The sequence below is a fragment of the Perca flavescens genome, chromosome 20 (genome assembly GCF_004354835.1).
Source record: "Perca flavescens isolate YP-PL-M2 chromosome 20, PFLA_1.0, whole genome shotgun sequence".
In the NCBI taxonomy this organism is placed as follows: domain Eukaryota; kingdom Metazoa; phylum Chordata; class Actinopteri; order Perciformes; family Percidae; genus Perca; species Perca flavescens.
The window spans coordinates 24,387,596-24,406,587 of record NC_041350.1 but is presented as its reverse complement, the minus strand read 5'-3'; the positions used below and the strand labels follow the sequence as shown (position 1 = coordinate 24,406,587).

The window sequence follows — 18,992 nt, the reverse complement described above, 5'->3', positions numbered from 1 at the left end:
GGTTTCTTACTGTATGTGATTACTTATGTGATTATGTGACTGTTTAATTTATTAGTAGAAGGGCACTAGAAAGACTTCCTTTAAGGCATGCCCTTTCTCACAATGTTGATGCAGTGTGAAATTTCTCACTCGGAACTTATTTTTCCGATTATTCCGACACCACGTGAATGCAACACAATCTCGCAATGTTAACGAAAGTGAAAAATAATTTGTGTATCCTCCCTGGGATTTGGATCTGCTCCAAAATGAAATGGGTTCTTCTTTTGCTCATGCTACACCCTTCCACCAAGTTTCATGAAAATCGGACCAGTAGTTTGTCCATAATCATACTGACAGACAAATGGACAAACAAACAGAAAAACTGAACTAATGTAACTATGTAACTAATGTACAGGTAACTCTGATATGGTAAGTCTTTGTTAAAAACAGGTGCAAAACACTTGGACTAGAGACCTGCCTAGCTAAAGATAACTCAAGAATAATTCTTTTTGGATATTTATTGGATAAGATTTTTTTTTATGTTTAGCCATTGAGTTTCTTGCCCCAACAGACTTTATTTTAGCGTTGTTTTAACAGATCTTACTGTGGCGAGTGAAATACTATCATGATGACAAATAGAAATGGTGGCATAAGCAACAAACGCAAATTGTAATAAACTAAAACTATCCTTTTCATTTTTGACCTCCCAAATTGACCTCCAATACTGAAGGTAAAAACTGTACCTGTGTATCTATGAATAAAATACTGTATATTTTGTATGTAACAATATTAAAGGGATGTTTTTTCAGATGACGTCCCAAGCCTATGATGCAAACGTAATGCTACATTCTGCATCTGAGCTGCATATATATTGCGGTAGGCTTACATAAGCACTGTGAATGAAGCCAGTGTAGTGTTACTATTGTGTATTCTTTTCACTGTACCATCTGGTGACTTGCAGTCCCCCCCCCCGCCCCGTCCATTACTTTCTCACTTTGTGCCTTTGTTTATATATTTTCCTCTCTCTCTCTCTCTCTCTCTCTCTCGCTGCCTGTGCATTGAGAAACGAGCTAGTGACTGTGCAGATGTGAGTATGACTTGAATGTTTTAGCGGCAAATGCTTGGCTCTTTTGTGTCAGCAAATACAGCAGCAATTGTTTCGGCTAAACAATGGGAAAAAAAACCACAAGTGTTGTTGGTGAATCACATTTTATCAACAACGAGCACAAACAATGTTAAAATGGGGGAAATTCTTTGGCCATTACTGGCATTTGCAATCAAAAGCTGCACCACAAGTTTTGTGTGTTTAATAGTTAGACAATATAACAAGCTGTCCAATCTCTGCTGCAGTATTCCATTAACGGTGCCACAACTAATGGATTCTCAGACAGAATCTGAAGAGGGCTGTGGTACAATAATTTAGATCAATGCCCTCATCTATCTGCTTGCCTGCTGGGATCTTCTGCAGTACTGTTCTAGAGCTAACTTTATAGCGCATCAGGGCTTCAGAATTACAGCTGCACTTTCCTTAGAATATTGCCAGATGACGAAGTTCCTTCTCAAAACTTTTAAGTGCTCTGTTTCAATATTGCTCTCCAATAGAATTACTGCACTCGGGAGTACACCTTGTAGCCTTCCTTTCACCATAACACTTTGTAATTTATCTTCCAAGTAGATACCCCTCCCCTATTTCCCTGATATTTCCCTGAGGGGTGAGAATATTAAATCAAGGATATCATGCAACTGACCAGCCATCTGCCTTATTGCCTCAGAATGGATCTACATTCAAACTAAAATAAACATGACCGGGAATCATACAGATACTGTAGTACTGTTTGATCTGGCACACAAATGCATTACTTCTAACAACACCACAACACCTTCTAAATGCAATAACTGTGACTACACTACAATTAAGTTTGAACTAAAGAGATGGCAGCGTAACTGTTTCAACAACAACACTCCTGTGGCTGAATAAGAGCAGCAGTAACGTTCCAAAATCATGTGGAAAAATTAAAACCAGAACGGTGGAGGCTGTTGTAGCCTTTGGATTTGCAATGAAATGTTCAAAAACATGGGTGTAATGATTGGGTGTCCACATACTTTTGGCCATATAGTTTTAGTATTAGTCACCTGGTCCAGGTGACTAAAACTATATACACTGGATGAACCCTTATGTGCTTGATCATCTAAGTTTCTTTGAATAATACGTACAACATTCTTGCTGTTGTGTACCATAACATTTTCTCTCTGGTTGTTTCAGTTTCTGTTAATGGTTAAAAATGGTTTCTGTGATTTAGGTTAAGTGTTACAGTGCAGCAAAACAGAAAAAAGGTTATTTTTTTTTACATTCCTTTGGGAGTTGGAGTAGCTGCATGTGTCACATTAAGTCAAGGACAAGGGCTGATGGCAAGGACTCTCCATGATGACTGAAGTCTGGTGAGGGGAGGGGGCTACTCATCTTCCCCTGGGGAGACAGAAACACAAGAGGGAGTTGTTTCAATTAGTCAGATACTGCCGCCACCAAAAGCCCAACCTGCTCCCCGCTGCACCTCCACCACCTGCCAGAGACAGCTAATCAAATCAAGACACGGGCCATGCAGACAAAGACTGGAAGCACTCTGCAGTTTTAGAGGAAGGAAGAGGGTAGGATATAAACCATAAAACATGTCAGATATGTCATATTTGGAGTGGCAGTGGTTTTGGATTGCATTTCAATAACTTTTTTTGTTTGTGTTTAAGAAGACAAAGGATCTTTATATGAGCAGTCCACAAGGAACTGATGGATAGAGTGAGAGAAAGCAGAGAAAACTGCTCGGGGAACCCTAATTATGAATTAAAGTGTTTTGAATGTTGCATAATTGAAGAGGTACTGCCAGCGATAACAGGTATCACATGATCCTGTATGCCACTCCTAATCATACACCAAATGACAATAAGATTTACATTTTGACTCTTTTCACAGCTTCAAACATGACAGTAACCTGATCAGTTTGGTGTCTAAACCAGGGATTGCGGATTTGTGGCCTGCAGTTTTATTTTTTTTGAAGATAATGGTCTCTGGGTATAGCTTTGTTGCTCACAGGTCCCTTTCTGATGTCACTTCAAAGCTGTGTGCAATCTGGGCTAGAGGGGGTTTAGCCTGGCTTGACCAGGCACACTTCCGCACCCCTTTTTATGTTTGGCACTCCATTTCTCTCACTGACAAGCCGTTTTTGAGCAGAGTCTGGGCCTCCGTGCACTAATTACAGGTCACCATGTCAACTAAGAGGGTCGCTCCCCACTTTCAAACCAGTGGCTGACATTATGAAGGGGGAGGACAGGGCTTTAGGAGAAACATAAGGGTCCAGTATACAAGGAATTTATCTTAATAAACATGGAGATTTATTATCATGGCACAGCTGGTGTCCACTCAGAGCCTTTCATTTTTCCTACTTATGTAAGGTTGGCGGCGCTTTAATGTCATAGCATCCTCTTGGCTTCCCACATTCCTAGTTCCCCTGGCTTAAGTTAGAAAGCATCATAACACAACAGTGCAAAAGAAATCTTCTTTAATGCTTGTTTATTCTAGGCCATCAATGATTCAATAGCCTTGATGTTGTAATATGCTACATAACTGTGAACTTTTGCACATTCCAGTCTTTTTTCAAATACTGCACAACTCTTATCATTTTAGAAACAAATATATTTTACATATCTTTGATGTGTTTTTGTAAATTTTTCAGTTTCCTATTCATGATTTTTGACTTGTATAGTATTTGCTTGATATGCACCAAGATACAAAGGCAAATTCCTTGTATATGAAAGCCTACTTGGCAATGAACCTGATTGTGAAATAAGCCAATCAAGAATAGTAAAGATGGAGTGCATATTAATTGATACTGATTAATATCAGGCTATTTCATTTTAATGACTTTTGATTTAAAGTTAATTTGACCCTGTTACAATATTTATATACGGCATAGGCAGTTAAAAATGGACTTCTCATTTAGTTCAAAATTCATCTTATGATGCATTATGATAATTGTATGTCGTATGATATCATATAATTGGGTATTTTATAATGGGGTATCCTTTTGAAAATATTTATTACAGGGGTTAGGCTACTACATTTTTCATAATGGTCCTGATCAGATGGGCATATAAAAAAAACTGCATTGTTGGTGATCCGGACGTAAAAATAAACCGCCCTAAATCACAAAACTTTTTTGAGCGCGCTTTTAATACATACGGGCGACGCCGTTACTATTCTCCCCGCCGACTTCCAAAATGAATGCGGCAGAGTTCCAGTCCAGCACACACAGTCGACAGGGAGGAATGGAATGAGAGGCAGCCGTGGGCGATACCAAATGTGGATTCCATTAGGGTGGTGCAAGGCAATTCTCGAGATTAAAGGGCATAAACACACACACATTAATAAGGTTAAGTATATTACTGCGTCCATTTTGTATGAAATAAAATTACCCATTTTCCGGTGACAATTTGTCTGTGCGTCGTTGATCCAAAATCTTAATTTTAATTTTATCTCGCCCCCCCCCTTTCCCGCTTCCACCAACCGCACATGTATTCCTATCTGCTTGTTAGAGCTCCAGCAGGGACAGAAAATGTGGCTCCAGACGAAAGCGGCAAGAATTACGACTCCTCTCCGAAACTTATTCAAGTCTTTACAAACTGTGGATTTCTTTTCCTTCTATTTTTTCTTTTTTTTGTAAGAACGCCAAACTAACCCGTTCGGATTAACACTTTTTAAAAGGAATAACTTGTTTTCTCATTAAAAAGGTGAGTCTTGCTTTACTATCGAGATGCTTTTATCCCGTTTTTAAATCCTCCACACTGGGAATCTTAACGAGTTTTGCTAGCTAGCAGTAATTGTGACTTTTCAGCAATTCCAAAAAATGAAGTCGCTTTATGTCATTTTGTTTATGTATCATTTTGTAGCAGTATTTTTAAGTCTTTAAAGCCGTCACCGAGCAAAGTTGGGACAGAAGTTGCTTCACCAATGGTGATGCTGCCAGGATATTTTACAGGGAATGTTGCCGTGAAATATGAGAAACGTTAACGTTAACTAAGTTGAGTTGTTACTGTTAGTTGAGACATTCTGCCTTTACTTGATTTGACACAAACACATTCAAATGGTAAAGTAGGATAGTTGATTAATGGGGATTTATAACTTTTTTGTTTGCCCAGTTTTTTAAAAATAATATTATATTATTACTACTATATTACATTGCACATATATACACTACCGGTAAGGTGTGCAATGTAATAGTAGTAATAATATAATATACTGTCTTACTACATCTATAACGTTACTATATTATATTTCTGGTGTAGCCTACGTTGTTTACATAACTCATTCTAGGCTCGCTGCTATAAATCATATCATACCATGTCACTTTACCTCGTAACTGTCACTCTAACTTGTCTTCAGTTGCTCTTGTATAGTTCATTTACTCTTACTCTTTTAGTAGTTGTAACTAGGCCTTTATATTATAATTATTATATTTCATTTTGTACTTATCTATCTACTCATTGCTTTCTTGTGCTGCTGTAACACCTGAATTTCCCCTCAGGGGACCAACAAAAACAGGTTATCTTATCTTATATTATCTTATATTACCGTATAACGTTAACGTTACTTCCTCACGTAACGTTACCCTTCTCGTAGGCTACTGACTTCGCCCGAAAACCAACCAGGTGCCCTTATGGAAGAGCGAAGATGTCGTGTAAAGATAGCATCATGTTAATAGTAAAGTAACGAATTCTTTGGGGAACATAGTACAAATTCCTCCCTTGTTATTGTTGTGGCATTACCATGCCAGCAATGCCCCCACACATCCGCACTTCACCTTTAACAGTACTGCAAAGTAGATATCTTAAATGGCACAAAATGACTGTGTAACCCATGCTAACCAATCCTGTCTGGAGTTGCAAATTCCCCTTTTTCTTTTTTTTTTTCAGAACAAACTGCAAAGTTGTTTTCTTAGTACTCAGGAATGTCAACAATTTCCCCTCTGTTTAATATTAGACCAGAGAGCAATCAGGAAAAAAGAAATGGAAATCCTCACGTTTTCCTACACACCTTTAACTTAAAAACGTTTCTATAGGTTGGGTGACCCATGCTGTGCATTATCATAATAATTTCACTCTGTTTCCAGAGATGTTAGAGGTCAGCTGTTCGGCACTCCCTGGAGCTATTAGGGACCTAATAAAGGCACTATAGCAAAGAGGATGCTTTGCTATGTTTAGTTGTGTCCTGTGGGTGCTTGTTTTAACTAACTTGTAACTCATACGCCCTTAGCCATGTCTTAAAGAGGTTGTTAGTGTAATATAAAACACGTTGCACAATGATGTTTGTAGGCAATTTACAAATGAAATCAAAAGTAATGGCCAACACAGTCCATCAGGGTATCCCCTGTAAGGATTGCTAACACTTGAAACTCATCCAGTACACATGGTAGCCTAATCATCTACCTTGTGTGGCCCATTCCCCAGCATACATTGTGTGTGAAAGACCAGCCAAGTCCCTGCTCTAGCTGTGGGAGGAAACTGAAGAAAAACAACTCATGTTTTTGTGATCGCGATGCTGTCCTGGCTCGGTATTGAAACAAAGTGAATGGGAGAGAGAGGGTGCAGGTGTTGTCTGGGCAGGAAGAGCGCTGCCTAAGTAGGGAACAAAAAGGAAACGTGTTAACAAAGATGGTTGGTGTGTGTGTGTGTGTCAGTGACTCATTCAGAGGAATCTGTTGGAATGTGTGATGGGATGGGATAGCCCATAATTGCACAAGGCAATTCCCCCCCCCTCCCACTTATAACTTTATATGAGTAACGGATATGTTGTGCTATCTCGTTCTGGAGCTTTTAACCTTCATTTTAGTGTAGTTTTACTAATAAAACAACATATGACATTACTTGTTACATACACGCTTCAGTAAGTGTTTTTGTGAATTTATCCTCCGTATTAAACTCAACATCAAAAGCTCAACTAAATCCTTAGCCCCGGGGCTCGCTTTCTCTGATGCTAAAACTATGCATTGAATACAAAAAAACTGTAAGACACAGTACCAGAGCTGAAGAAGAAGGCATCTGTGGTGCAATACGTAGGTTATTGGAGAGAACCTGTACGCTTTTACATCATACAATCGTCTCCTCACTATGTAAATTATTCCAGGAAACCCTGATTCACGCTAGGAGGGGATTTTTATACAGTTTTCAGAGGCTTGTTTATAAAATGCTCTCTCCTGAGTTTATCGCTCAATCTGCCTTTGGCTTTGTTGCTAGAAGATAAGGTGTAAGAGGAACCATATTTTGAAACGGAACAACGTAACCTAGGAATGGGGGTGGACAAAATTACTGTTATTGCCATAAAGAAGATGAAGAAACTCTATCTCCACTGTGTCTAAGTTATACAGGTGCCCTGGGCTCTCCATTTATATCACTCTACACTATCTAGTCCATGGAGCTGCTTTTGGATGCAAACCTTGATTTTCAGGAAAGTCATCTTTTAAAGAGTTGACAAAAACAGACCGGAGAAGTGGCCATGTGTTTTTAAAGTTTTAGCTAGCATTTTGTTTAAGATAACTTTTTAGGCCTTTATTTCCACAGGACAGATGAAGACATGAAAGGGGAGAGAGAGAGAGGGGGGGAATGACATGCAGCAAAGGGCCGCAGGTCAGAGTCGAACCCACGGCCGCTGCGTAGAGGAGTAAACCTCTATGTATATGTGCGCCTGCTCTACCAACTGAGCTAACCCGGCCACTTACTTAGCTTTTTTTTAACGTGTGAAATTATATCCGTTTGAGTCCTGAAATTGCTCTACAGAAAACCCCTAACATCAGTGTTGCATGCCTTTTCTGCAACTGCAGGGATGTTGCATGACTCCTCAAATCCATGTCTCAAGTGCACCAAAGGGGACAGAAGAAAGAAAATGGGTCAGTTCTTCTTCCTGCATTTGTCTCCCTTTCTCCCCTTTCCTAGGATTGTGTTTTATTTTCCTTTGCTTACTTGGCCTTCTTAGTGAAGCTTGAGTCCTTTCAAGGAAGTGGACCAGAGAGATTTAACCTGCCAGCCCGCCCCCCACCCCCCCGAGGATATTATCTGCTTATCTCACATGCTTCTTACTTCAGCTCCGTGTTTCCTGTAGGATATTTTGTTGATTTTGGTAGGATTGGGTGTAGATATTGTGTTACTGAGACCCAGGTTCAGTCATGGGTCAGTAACAACAGATACTAGAGTTTAGGAATAGCTCCTTGCAGCATATTTATACTTCAGTATCACAGTTGTAATTCGAAAATTCTTGTTTAGGTTTTGGCGTCGGGTGAACAATCAGGCCAAATTATGGATTACATGATCTTTACTTTGTCTTTCCATTGAGGTCATTTTTTAGGCTGTGGCTAAAGGAAATGGTGGCACAATACCACACTTGGTATTGTGGGAGAGGTTAATTCATGTAGCTGTGTGTTGTTGACCAAACAGTGGCAAGTTTAAAATATATCCTATATCATGAAATGCTGCTGTTAACTTCCTGCACAGTTGAGACATTTTCCTGTTTGAGTCTCTCAGTCTTTGGATTCTCCTCAGGTGTGACACTGCAAACAATAGCAGACAATCCTGTTTCAAAAGCTGCACACAGGAAACAGATCAGCAGATCACCTGCAACATCCCTTTTATTCTGACAAAACAACAGGGTTTGGTTGGGGTTTGATATAATTGCAGCTCATTGTTTAACCCTCTCCTTTAAGGCTGCCCGCTCTATTTCGAGCATACGTAATGGTCGGGTTGATGTCTCAGCGGTGTGTTGCACTGCGATTGCTAGTTTGTGGGGTTAGTCATGCTCGGTCCAAGCCTGAATGATGGGCGGGGAGGGAAGGGATCGACTGCTGACTCTGTTCTGACATGTCTGGCAGTGGCAGTGATTTAAGATGTGTGCGTGTGTGTGCGTGCGTGCGTGCGTGCGTGTGTGCGCGTGTAAGCTTAAGTTGTTCACTGTGTTCGGGTTTTGCTGTTTGAGCTCTCTGTTACTTTTTAAAAACATATTTCCCCCGATCATTCCTTACATATTAAAGGATGGGTCACTTAAAAAAAGGGGTGAGGAAAAGGTTGATTTACATAAAAATCTGGATTCTTATCTTTTGCGATTCTTTATTGACAAAAAATGATTTTTGTTAATATTTTTATCTTGACAGAGTAAAAAAAACACAATAGTCATTCAGTGGTTCTTCTTCAACAACAAGCCATGCGTTTGGAAACAATTTGGATTAATAACCTAATAATATTTAATTTGTGAAGTATTTTTTAGAATGCTTCATGCAGACAATAGTGGTGATCAGTATTGACTGTAACTGGCTTCCAAATGATTGCAGCTAACTTTATTTTTGTAAAAAATAAAAATACTCCTGCTATTTTTCATTTTATTCTGTTTTTAAGACAGTGATCTCATCAATACCAGTTATCATAACTGCCTTGTTATGTTTCAAATTGCACTTCATCGGAGTTATTGGTTTTGCACTGGAGTAAAAGCAGAAAAATAGTGCACCCTTTTTTACTTATTTTTACTTATGGAGTTGATTTATTTGTCCAGAATCCATTATGAATTGAATCTTGTCACCAAGAATCCGAATCGGATTGTGAGATTCCAAGGATTCCCACCCCTAATCTTTACCTTTATCTGTCTAGGCCTTTGCCAAGAATGAGCCGTGATATGTCCTTCCCTATCACATCTCTTTGCACTGAACGCTGGTGCCACGAGTCTTAAAGGTCTTATGACATGCTGCTTTTGGGATGCTTTTATACAGGCCTTAGTGGTCCCCTAATACTGTATCTGAAGTCTCAGCCTTGGTGCAGAATTACAGCCATTAGAGCCAGTCCCACAATGAGCTTTACTTAGGATGTGCCATTTCTGTGTATGTAGCTTTAAATGCTATTGAGGAGGAGAGAGGGGGGTTAAGGTGGAGAGTGGGGGTGTGGCCTTGACCAGCTTGCGGCCACGGTTGTAGCTCTATTTCCTCATGGGTGGGCCAAATTCTCTGGGCAGCTGTGGGCGGTGGGCAAAGCAGAGAAAGGGGAGGTAACCTTTCCCCTTATGATGTCATAACGGGAAGATTCCAGATCGGCCCATCTGAGCTTTTCTCAAATTTCTCAAAGGCAGTGCAGGATATCCATTGCTCGGTTTACACCTATCTGCATTTCTAGCCACTGGGGGACCATAGGCAGGCTGGGGGAACTCATATTAATGTTAAAAAAAATATATAAAGTGACATTTTCATGCCATGGGAGCTTTAACCAAACTGCTCAACTAGAACAGTTGGCTGAGAAGCTGCTGGTGTTTGTCGGCATTTCGAAGCTTGTTACTGAAGGCAGCTGTTGAGTAAGAATTTTGCTGTCACTTTTTATAACTATATCTCCATTAAGAAGGAGAATGACTCATTAAGCAGGAAGGCGTTCCAGCTTCTTAATCCGGAGTAATTCCTGGACAAAGCATGATTGAAAGTCAAAAGCTAAATGATCTGAAAAGTCTTTAAAATCCCTTTCCAGTGAGGTAACCCCTTCTGTGAATTCAGATAATGTGTAAGTTGTGTTTTAGCCTGAGGCCACCCACCATCCAATTCCTCGACTTTTCTTTGTGAATTATATAACAGCATTACAGTGCCATGCTGTGTACAGGCCTGACCTTCAACGGTTAATGAGCGAGGCATTTGATGGAGGAGGAGATGCAGGCAGTTACAACTTAGATATTGGATTTGTATGAGCAAACATATAGATTATACTCAACGTGAAATAAATATTACATTTACTGGGTCTGTGTTGTGGGTAATTACCATTCAGATCCTACACTTCATCAACTTGAGATAAGTTGTTAAAATTTGCTTTAGGTTATCAGACTTTTAGTTTAACTATGAGCCAGAAATGTATTGTTTATCCTCCCTGCTAGCTCAGTGTAAATAGACAAATATCTGTCTTATGGGAATCAAGGTCTTAAATAGTGCAGCGTGTTTTCCCTCTGCCTCTCAGATTAAAGGCTAAAACACACACACACACACACACACACACACAGCATCCAGGTATTTATGGGGGAGCAGCTAAACATGCCTCCAGGCTCTATTTATATCAGCAAGTGTCACAGTTATTTGTTTATACCGTCTGTAGTCTGTTGACAGCAGGGGAAGTCAAATACAAGACAACATTATTGGAGTCAGAACAGCTTTATTTTCCAAGTATAATACACATATAAGCATGTTTCCTGTACATAACGGCAGCCACTTCCTGACATCATGACAAGCCAGCCAGAATCCAAAATAGATGTTTAGACGATCCAGAATATATTGGTTTTGGTGGTCGAGCATGTCGCCTTACTAGCGTGCCTTTTCCTGTTTATTTTTGAACACTTAGCTCCTCCTTTTAGTGTATCAGTAGGTTAAGCAGAGAAGAGGAGGGAAGTCTCCCTGTGAAGGCTAATGCCATCTTGTGACCAATGTGATTTAGAGCCACTTGTCAGCTCAGCAACATTTCTCATCAGCTGAATAAACAGATCTCTTGGCAGCGAATTGAGGGAGAAAAAAAATTCCCTTTCAGATCCAGTCATTGGCACTATTTATAAAAGTTGTGCCCTTTGAAAGGAAGCCCTTTAAATATTTCAGCAGGGCAGTTTATGTCAGCATCTGCAGCCCATGAACCAGGCTTCCTGGCCACCATATGGTTGGTTGCATAAAATTAGGATTTGCTTTGTCTTTTTGCTGCATACACCCAGCCCATTGTAAAGTCTGTTTTTGGCTCCTGCATGAGCATTCATTCTGTAATTAAAGAACCATAACTTGGTTTTATTTTGTGGTATTCTTTACGTCTGAAGATGGAAGTTTTAAATGCTGGTGTTGTTTAGTTGGCATTAGGTATCTCTGCAGAGACAAACCGTTTTTGCAGTTACCTATACTGTATTTGATTGATCGGTTAGTTTTTTTTGTTAACTCAACGATATTTTTTCTTCTTCAATTAATTATTGATTAATCAATTCATCGATTTGTCTGAAAATGTCAAAAAGCACAATTTCCCAGTGCCAAAGTGACAAATTCAAAACCCAAAGTTATTCAGGTTACTGTCACATGGGATCAAAAAGCAGCAAATCCTCCCACTTGAGAAGCTGGAACCAGTTTGCCATTTTTACTTGATAAACTGATTAATTAAAGATTCATTTTCTGTTGATGAACTAATTGTTTACAACTAATTGTAAACAAGTGATCGAAAGTGCTTTACAGTGAAGAGAGAAATAGAACTAAAGAATGAGCCATTTGGTCTATAAAATGTGATAGTAAAAAGTGCCCCTTACAATTTCTTTAAGATCCAATATGACGCCTTCAGATGTCTTGTTTTTTCTGACTAACAGTCCGGTACCCAAAGATATTCAGTTTACTGTCACATAAGACGAAGACTCACTATAGAGAAGCTTGGAATTTTTGCTTGCAAAATGGCTTAAACAACTATTCACTGTCTATCTATCTACACTATCTGAATGGTCCGTGTAGTTCTCAAAGCAGGTGAAGCCAAACAAAACAAACACTGCTCAGGGGATAACAGATAATGTGTGCTGTTCCATATTTTAGGATGCTGTTAGAGGATGCAGTTTGTGGGCACATGGAGACGGTGGCGGTGCTGCTTGTTGTGTACATCAGGAATCAAAGGCCGCCATTGTTGGAATGAGAAGCAGATGTTAGTGAGGAATTCTCCTGACTGCAGCATTTTTTTCTTTTTTCATGCCTAAGCTTCGAGCGCTGCCTCTCTCCATCTCCCTCCCTCCTGCTCTCTCTCTCTGCTGTATATATCCACCCTGTACTCTCTTCTTTTTCTCTCTTAGCTTTGACACATGCTGTACTTGAGGCTATTCTTAAATCAGCGTGGTGACAGTCTCCCTAAGTTCCTTCGTCTTCAAGCTGAGGAAGTTTTTTCTTTGGCTCCACCATCCAACAGTTGGACATAGAGACTCTCCACCCTTCTGATGTCAATGGAGGAGGGAAAGAATGAGAAAGAGAGAGGTGTAGTTGTGACAAGAGGCCCTTTCTCTGTATCCCAGTGTGGGATTTGGTGACTCTGAGGTTTGCCACGTTGACAGAACCACTGTTTGAGGACTGAAAGGCAGGAGGAAGCTCCGTTGGCTGCGCTTTGTGCGTGTGCTGCTTTAGATGGACTTTAGTGTTGCATCACACTTTGCACGTCAGCGAAAGGGGGGATGGAAAGCAGCAGTAATTTCATTATCCAGCACTCTCTTCCCTTGCACAGTGTGTAAGAGAATCCACCCTTTAATTTCCTAGTGGACATTCCCTGATGTCTCATGTTTAGACCAGACATGACACAATAGACCTTTAAACCCATCAGTAATGACTATACTCAGTTATGTCTGACTTACCCCTGTCTCTACAAGAGACCAACATGGGCATCAGCTTTCACCATTAGCATTCAACAATGTAATAAACAAGACTTAAGTAGGACATGTTTGTGGAAGTCCGGAATCATATTTCTGGCTGAAAATGCAATATGATATGACTTCAAGGGCCATTAACTTTTCTTCAGGGCGAATTAACTGGATGTGTGAATATGTCCACCTTGTTTACACACAGATTTCAAATCCTTGCAAAAAAAATCTTAAAATGCTAAGAAAACGACTAAATCTATCTCAAACAACAAAATTGTGTAGCATAGCCATCATCTGGTAAAAAGTAAGACTCAGTTTTGTTAGTTTGCTGAGTCGCAGTTGGTTAAACTTCTGTTATTGCTGCTCTCTATCATCACCCACACAGGCATTAATATAGAAGAAAACATGAAGCAAGTTTAAAGGAATAGTTTAAAGGGAAATACACCTATTCGCTTTCTTGTCAAGAGTTAGATGAGAAGATTGATACCAGTCTTATGTCTGTACGGTAACTATGAAGCCAGATCTAGCAGCTTTGCACAAACACTGGAAACTTGAGGAAGCAGACAGCCTGGCTCTGTCCAAAGTATAAAAAAAAAAAAGTACAGATGTCTAGTGTTGCAGTGGGGTTATCGGCAGGTGAAATCTAACGCTGATCTAAACTATGCTCTAAATAAAAACGTAAGGCCATTTTACAGTTGTGCGGAGGCTCCACGCAGAGCTCTCGCCGTAGCCTACGTAAGCGGCCTGATGTTTATACTTTTGCGCTGGTGTGTGCGTCGAGCCGGCATGTGTTTGTGTGGGAGGACTGTGTTGTAGAGCGAGGGAGAAGTGAGAAAGTGACGACGATTAGCTTTGGAGCAAGTACCGACTCTAGAGTCATAGTGAGAGAAACAAAGTGTCTCCCCTGTGTTTTCTGACCGCGGTGGGAAATCTTTAGCAGGAAAAGTTCACGTTGTTTACAGAGAAGGAGAACAAGGAAATGAGCCGGGGGGGAATGCAACGATACCACGCCACGGCCGAGCGGCGTGCGTCGCTGCGACGTGTAGTTACATCTTTCGAGAGGTGCGCGTCAGGCTACGGCGTAGGGTCCTGCGTAGACGCAGAGGGGTCTGTGGGGTTACGCCGTCGATTTTACGCACGACTATAAAATGGCCTTTACACCTTGAGCATCTACGGTAGGATTGCAGTTAACCTCTTGCATCAAGTCCAAATTCAGCTTTAGTTGGACATGGTCTAATTTTTCTCATATTTTTCACAGTTTTTCTGTGTCTGACACCATCAAAACAATTCTAAACTAGATGTATTCTGCAAATATTATATCCCTCCTCGCTTACTGGCATCACTCTCAATCTCTGGGAGGGAAGCGAGTGATGGAGGGAAGTGATCCAATTAGGTGGATCTCACTTCTAATTAACCCTGCTGCCATTACGCAGCTGTTCTGTAGTAGCACCTGACATATGGTCGTGGCAAGAGATTGGGAACATATCCATTGTGTGTGTGTGTGTGTGTGTGTGTGTGTGTGTGTGTGTGTGTGTGTGCGTGCGTGCACATCTGATGTACATGTGTCTCTATTTTTGTCTACATATGTGTCCATGTTTGTATGCGTGTGCAGTAGTGATGTGTTTTTAAGGTCAGCAGCAGCGCCTGCAGCCGTCCCAGTCTTGGCTCATCAGCAGACTTTGCTGAGTGGCTGGTTGCCCGCCACACTGCACATCCAATGGCCAGTGTTAATGAGAACTGATGCTGTATGTCAACATGTGTATTTATGTCTGCTCTGCCCACAATGCTGCCTGCCTGTCAGTGTTATATGTGGACAACAGCCGTATTGAATAGGTACTTAGTCCAAAAAGCATTTTCTGACTTTGCAGCAGAGGTCCCAGCCTTCAGTTAAAGCTGTTGTTTATTGGCATCAGTCAGGTAAATACGTTTGGTGTTGTTTCCGCCGCTGCTTGCTTTGTAAAAGTAACAATTTACTGGTTTGAATGCAGGTTTTTCACTTTTCTGTTCATTGTCCCAGTTTATAAAGGCAGAACAAACTGTGTGTGATTTAAGTCTACACTTTGAATAGCTAGAGGAAGCCTGAGACTGCAATGAAACTGCAAATGATGGTTTGCAAAAGCTGACTTGAACTCCTCAACTTTTCTGTGCTGTGAATAAGCCTTCAATTCTCTGATTGCATCTTTTTTAAATGGTAATTGTTTTTCACTCTGTAATGTGATCTGTTTTTAATGACAACATGGCTTCAAGGTGAGTGACTTTTAACAGGAAGAAGAGATAATCTGGATTGATTGTTCTTTTACATTCTTTTGTCTGGTCTGAGACTTTTCACACCCTCTGAAGGGTTCACACATCCTGAGGCTCAGTTCATGCTGTGAGCCTCTTGCTGCTCAATGCTTACAGGACAACTGTTAATGTTGGAGCTGTGTGTGTACTCTCTACTGTGTGCTGTGTGTGTGTGTGTGTGAGAGAGAGAGAGAGAGAGAGAGAGAGAGAGGTAAATAGTTGGTAGGACAATGGAACACATTGCTGTCAAAAAATAGAAGTAGAGGTGTGGATATTTAACCTGGCCTGGGCTCAGGTGCAGGATAAAGTCAATTCCCAAACACATTGTCAAAATATTTCACACAACTTTCACATTCTGTAACACTTTGTCATTGCCCTTTGATAATAAGTAAGCATTTCTTTCAAAACAATACCACTGGAATTTGTTTAGGGACATTTTATATACTTGTATTTCCCAAAGACAAAGCTGCTGTGTGACTCTTGCCAGCAGACAGTGAAGAATTCAAGTCAAACAGCCAAGAGCATGTTAGCAGTACTGAATGAGTTGACAAAAACGATGCCAGGAGGAAAATGTGGAGCTGTTTGGCCTCCAGAGCCCAGAAAGTTAAACAGAGTTGATATCTTAACTCCTGTGCAGTAGTATATTAGTGTCAAGCATACATTGCTATTTTGTTTTTTTGCAGTGTTGTATTTCTGGTTTGTTGAAGTGGCCTAAAGTTAACGTTCAGAACTGCTTTTGATGTGAAAAAGTGCTAGAAATCAGTTCCATTGTTACATTTCATCAGTTCCTCTCCAGACAGATGTTCACATGTTCCTCTGGAGTCACTGACATTCCCCTGTTATGATGTCACATATTAATGGACATAAACAGGATTTTTTTTGTCTGTCTGTCTTGTATTTATCCTATCTTGTCAGATTCTTTTAGTGGGAACATATTCCTCAGCAGATTTGCAATTTCTTAATGCTAATTTAGATCCTCAAACACATTTTCATGTCAACCACACAGCCATTGCCTTTGTCTCATTCTGCAGAGCACATCTACATACTCTTTGTCTTCTCTGATGTGTCTCCACAGTGGCCGACTGCAGCTCGGGTCCCCATGTTCTGCCTTGTGAGTGCTGCTTGGCCTGCTGAGCCCATAGGTGCTGGTGTGTCTGTACTGGGCTGCAGCTGAAGCAGGGATACTGACTGGTGGTGGTGTGGGTGCCTGCGGTGGTGGAGGCGGGTCGTCCGAGGGCCCAGAGCCCCGGTAGCAGGCGGAGTGGCCTGTCCTGTCCGAGCCACACGAAGATGAACAAACTGAACTTCCACAACAACAAAGCCATGCAGGACCGCCGATGTGTCTGTGTCTTTTTGCCCAATGATGACACGCTCAATGTCATAGTCAATGTGAGTACAAATGTAAACAATATTTTTCTAGTTAAACTTTATTCCCAGATATGAAAAAAGAAGCACCTTTCCTTAGATTGAATAGTTACAGGAATAGTTGGGACATTGACTTATTTGCTTTTGTGCTGAGAGTTAGAGCAGTCCTGTTTCCAGTCTTTATGCTATGCTAACTAACTAACTAACTGGCTGCTAGCTGTAGCTTCATATGTAGCATACACATTGTGGTCTGTTTGTGGTGCAGTAACCTCAGGAATTGATTTAATCTCTGTCAATTAACAGCTGTTTGATTTATTTCCATTCTGTAACAATCGATTAGTAGTGAACTTAAATTAAATTAATTAATCGTCAACTATTTTGTAATCAGTTAATTGGTTTAAGAAAAAAGTCAACGTTCTCTGATTCCAGCTTCTTACATGTGAATATTTTTTAGTTTCTTCTCTCCTCTGTGACAGTAAACTGAATATCTTTTAATTGTGGACAAAACGAGACATTTGAGGCTTTGGGAAACACTGATCACTGATCACCATTTTCTGACATTGTATAGACCAAACAACTAATCAATTAATCGAGAAAATGTTCGACAGACTTTGAAAATAATCGTTAGTTGCAGCCCTAATAACAACTATTCTATATAGAATTTTTCATCGTTGGTGGCCAAAAACGAGGATCCTACTTGAATTGAAATACATTTGGTGGTTTGTTACATCATGAGCTATAGATACCAGACGTTAGCGGTGGGGTATCTTATGGTATATGTGAGTATTTATGTTTGTGTTATTAGTATAATGGCAGTCGATCTTACAAATCTAAAAGTGAGCCTCTCCCTCCTCTTCTCTTCTCGTCAGGTGAAGACCTTGTGCCAGGAACTGTTGATCCAGGTGTGTGACCTCCTCAGGCTGAAGGACTGTCACCTGTTTGGGCTCAGTGTTATTCAGAGTAAGACTTCTCATTTCAGGGATTCATTTGGGGGAAACAAACAAATCCTTTTGTTTGTGCCTTTCCGTTTGTTGTTTGTGGTATGCTGTACACAGTTCTCAATCAATCTATTTTATGACTTATTGAATCATCGGCTGAACACAACAGCCTTTGTTTTCTTCCACTTCTCATCTCCATTTTGAAACTAGTGGAGACTGACCATTCAGTTGTGTGGACAAAGCCTCAACTTTAGTTTAAAGTATTTAAATTGCATGGTTACATCATGCAAATTGTGAAGTGAATGCAGTCACAAAGAGTGCGAGCCTCATAAAAACCGTGTATCCAGGCGGTTACTTTCCATAGCCTAATAACTTGGCTGAGAAACAGGAATCTGCCTTAAACGTAGCATCTCTCACCTACATGTCATGGCGGTCTCCCAGGAACCAGAGCCTCCTCGTCCTGACTGGCTCCCATTGTGGAGCGACGCTAAAGTTTTTTTTATGGTGAGGGTCTTACATGTGGAATGAGTCACTGTGTCTGCACTATGGCGAGGCAGACAGCGGGTGACAGTTGTAGACAACTGCAAAGGGAGAGTAAGTTGCAAAGGCAGTGTTTTCAGACAGCTGGCCTCCAGATGAGCCAATGACAGCCCCGCAGGTCAGTTGAGCAGGAGCCAGTGGGTCTGATTGTGGGACATTCCTAAAGTGCTTGTCTGAACAGCGTGAAATCCCCAAGGCAAACATCGGCCACCCACTCACTGTGTGTCACCCGCTGTCCCCCAGACCAGAGTGTCCACAGCCGGGCTGACACACCAAACATGGGTCCAAATATGTCTTTCTTTGCTTGTTGTTTGGAGGATTTACCTTACAATATATTGATGAATGCAAAAAAGTGTGAAGTGTATTTTTCTGTGACAGTTTAAGTGGCTTAAAAGATAATCAATTAGTCAGTCGACAGAAAATAAATGTAAAAATGTTTTGAAAAACAATTAATCGTTAAAGTCATTTTTTAGTCAAATCTGCAACAT

The 18,992-nt window shown here is 40.6% G+C and overlaps 1 protein-coding gene across 2 annotated transcripts in view; it reads left to right on the top strand.

Moving 5' to 3' along the window:
* Window positions 1-4,590: 4,590 nt before the first annotated feature.
* The window catches only part of frmd6 (FERM domain containing 6), a 29,989-nt gene continuing 15,587 nt past the window's right edge, over window positions 4,591-18,992 (top strand). The window contains exons 1-3 of one of the 2 annotated variants that reach the window (XM_028566697.1): window positions 4,591-4,758; window positions 16,737-17,050; window positions 17,896-17,986. In XM_028566697.1, the coding sequence (XP_028422498.1) occupies window positions 16,952-17,050; window positions 17,896-17,986 (190 nt within the window). In that variant the 5' untranslated portion in view covers window positions 4,591-4,758; window positions 16,737-16,951. Of the gene's footprint in view, window positions 4,759-16,736; window positions 17,051-17,895; window positions 17,987-18,992 lie in introns of those variants that run through there. The other variant, XM_028566698.1, reaches the window with a different exon arrangement.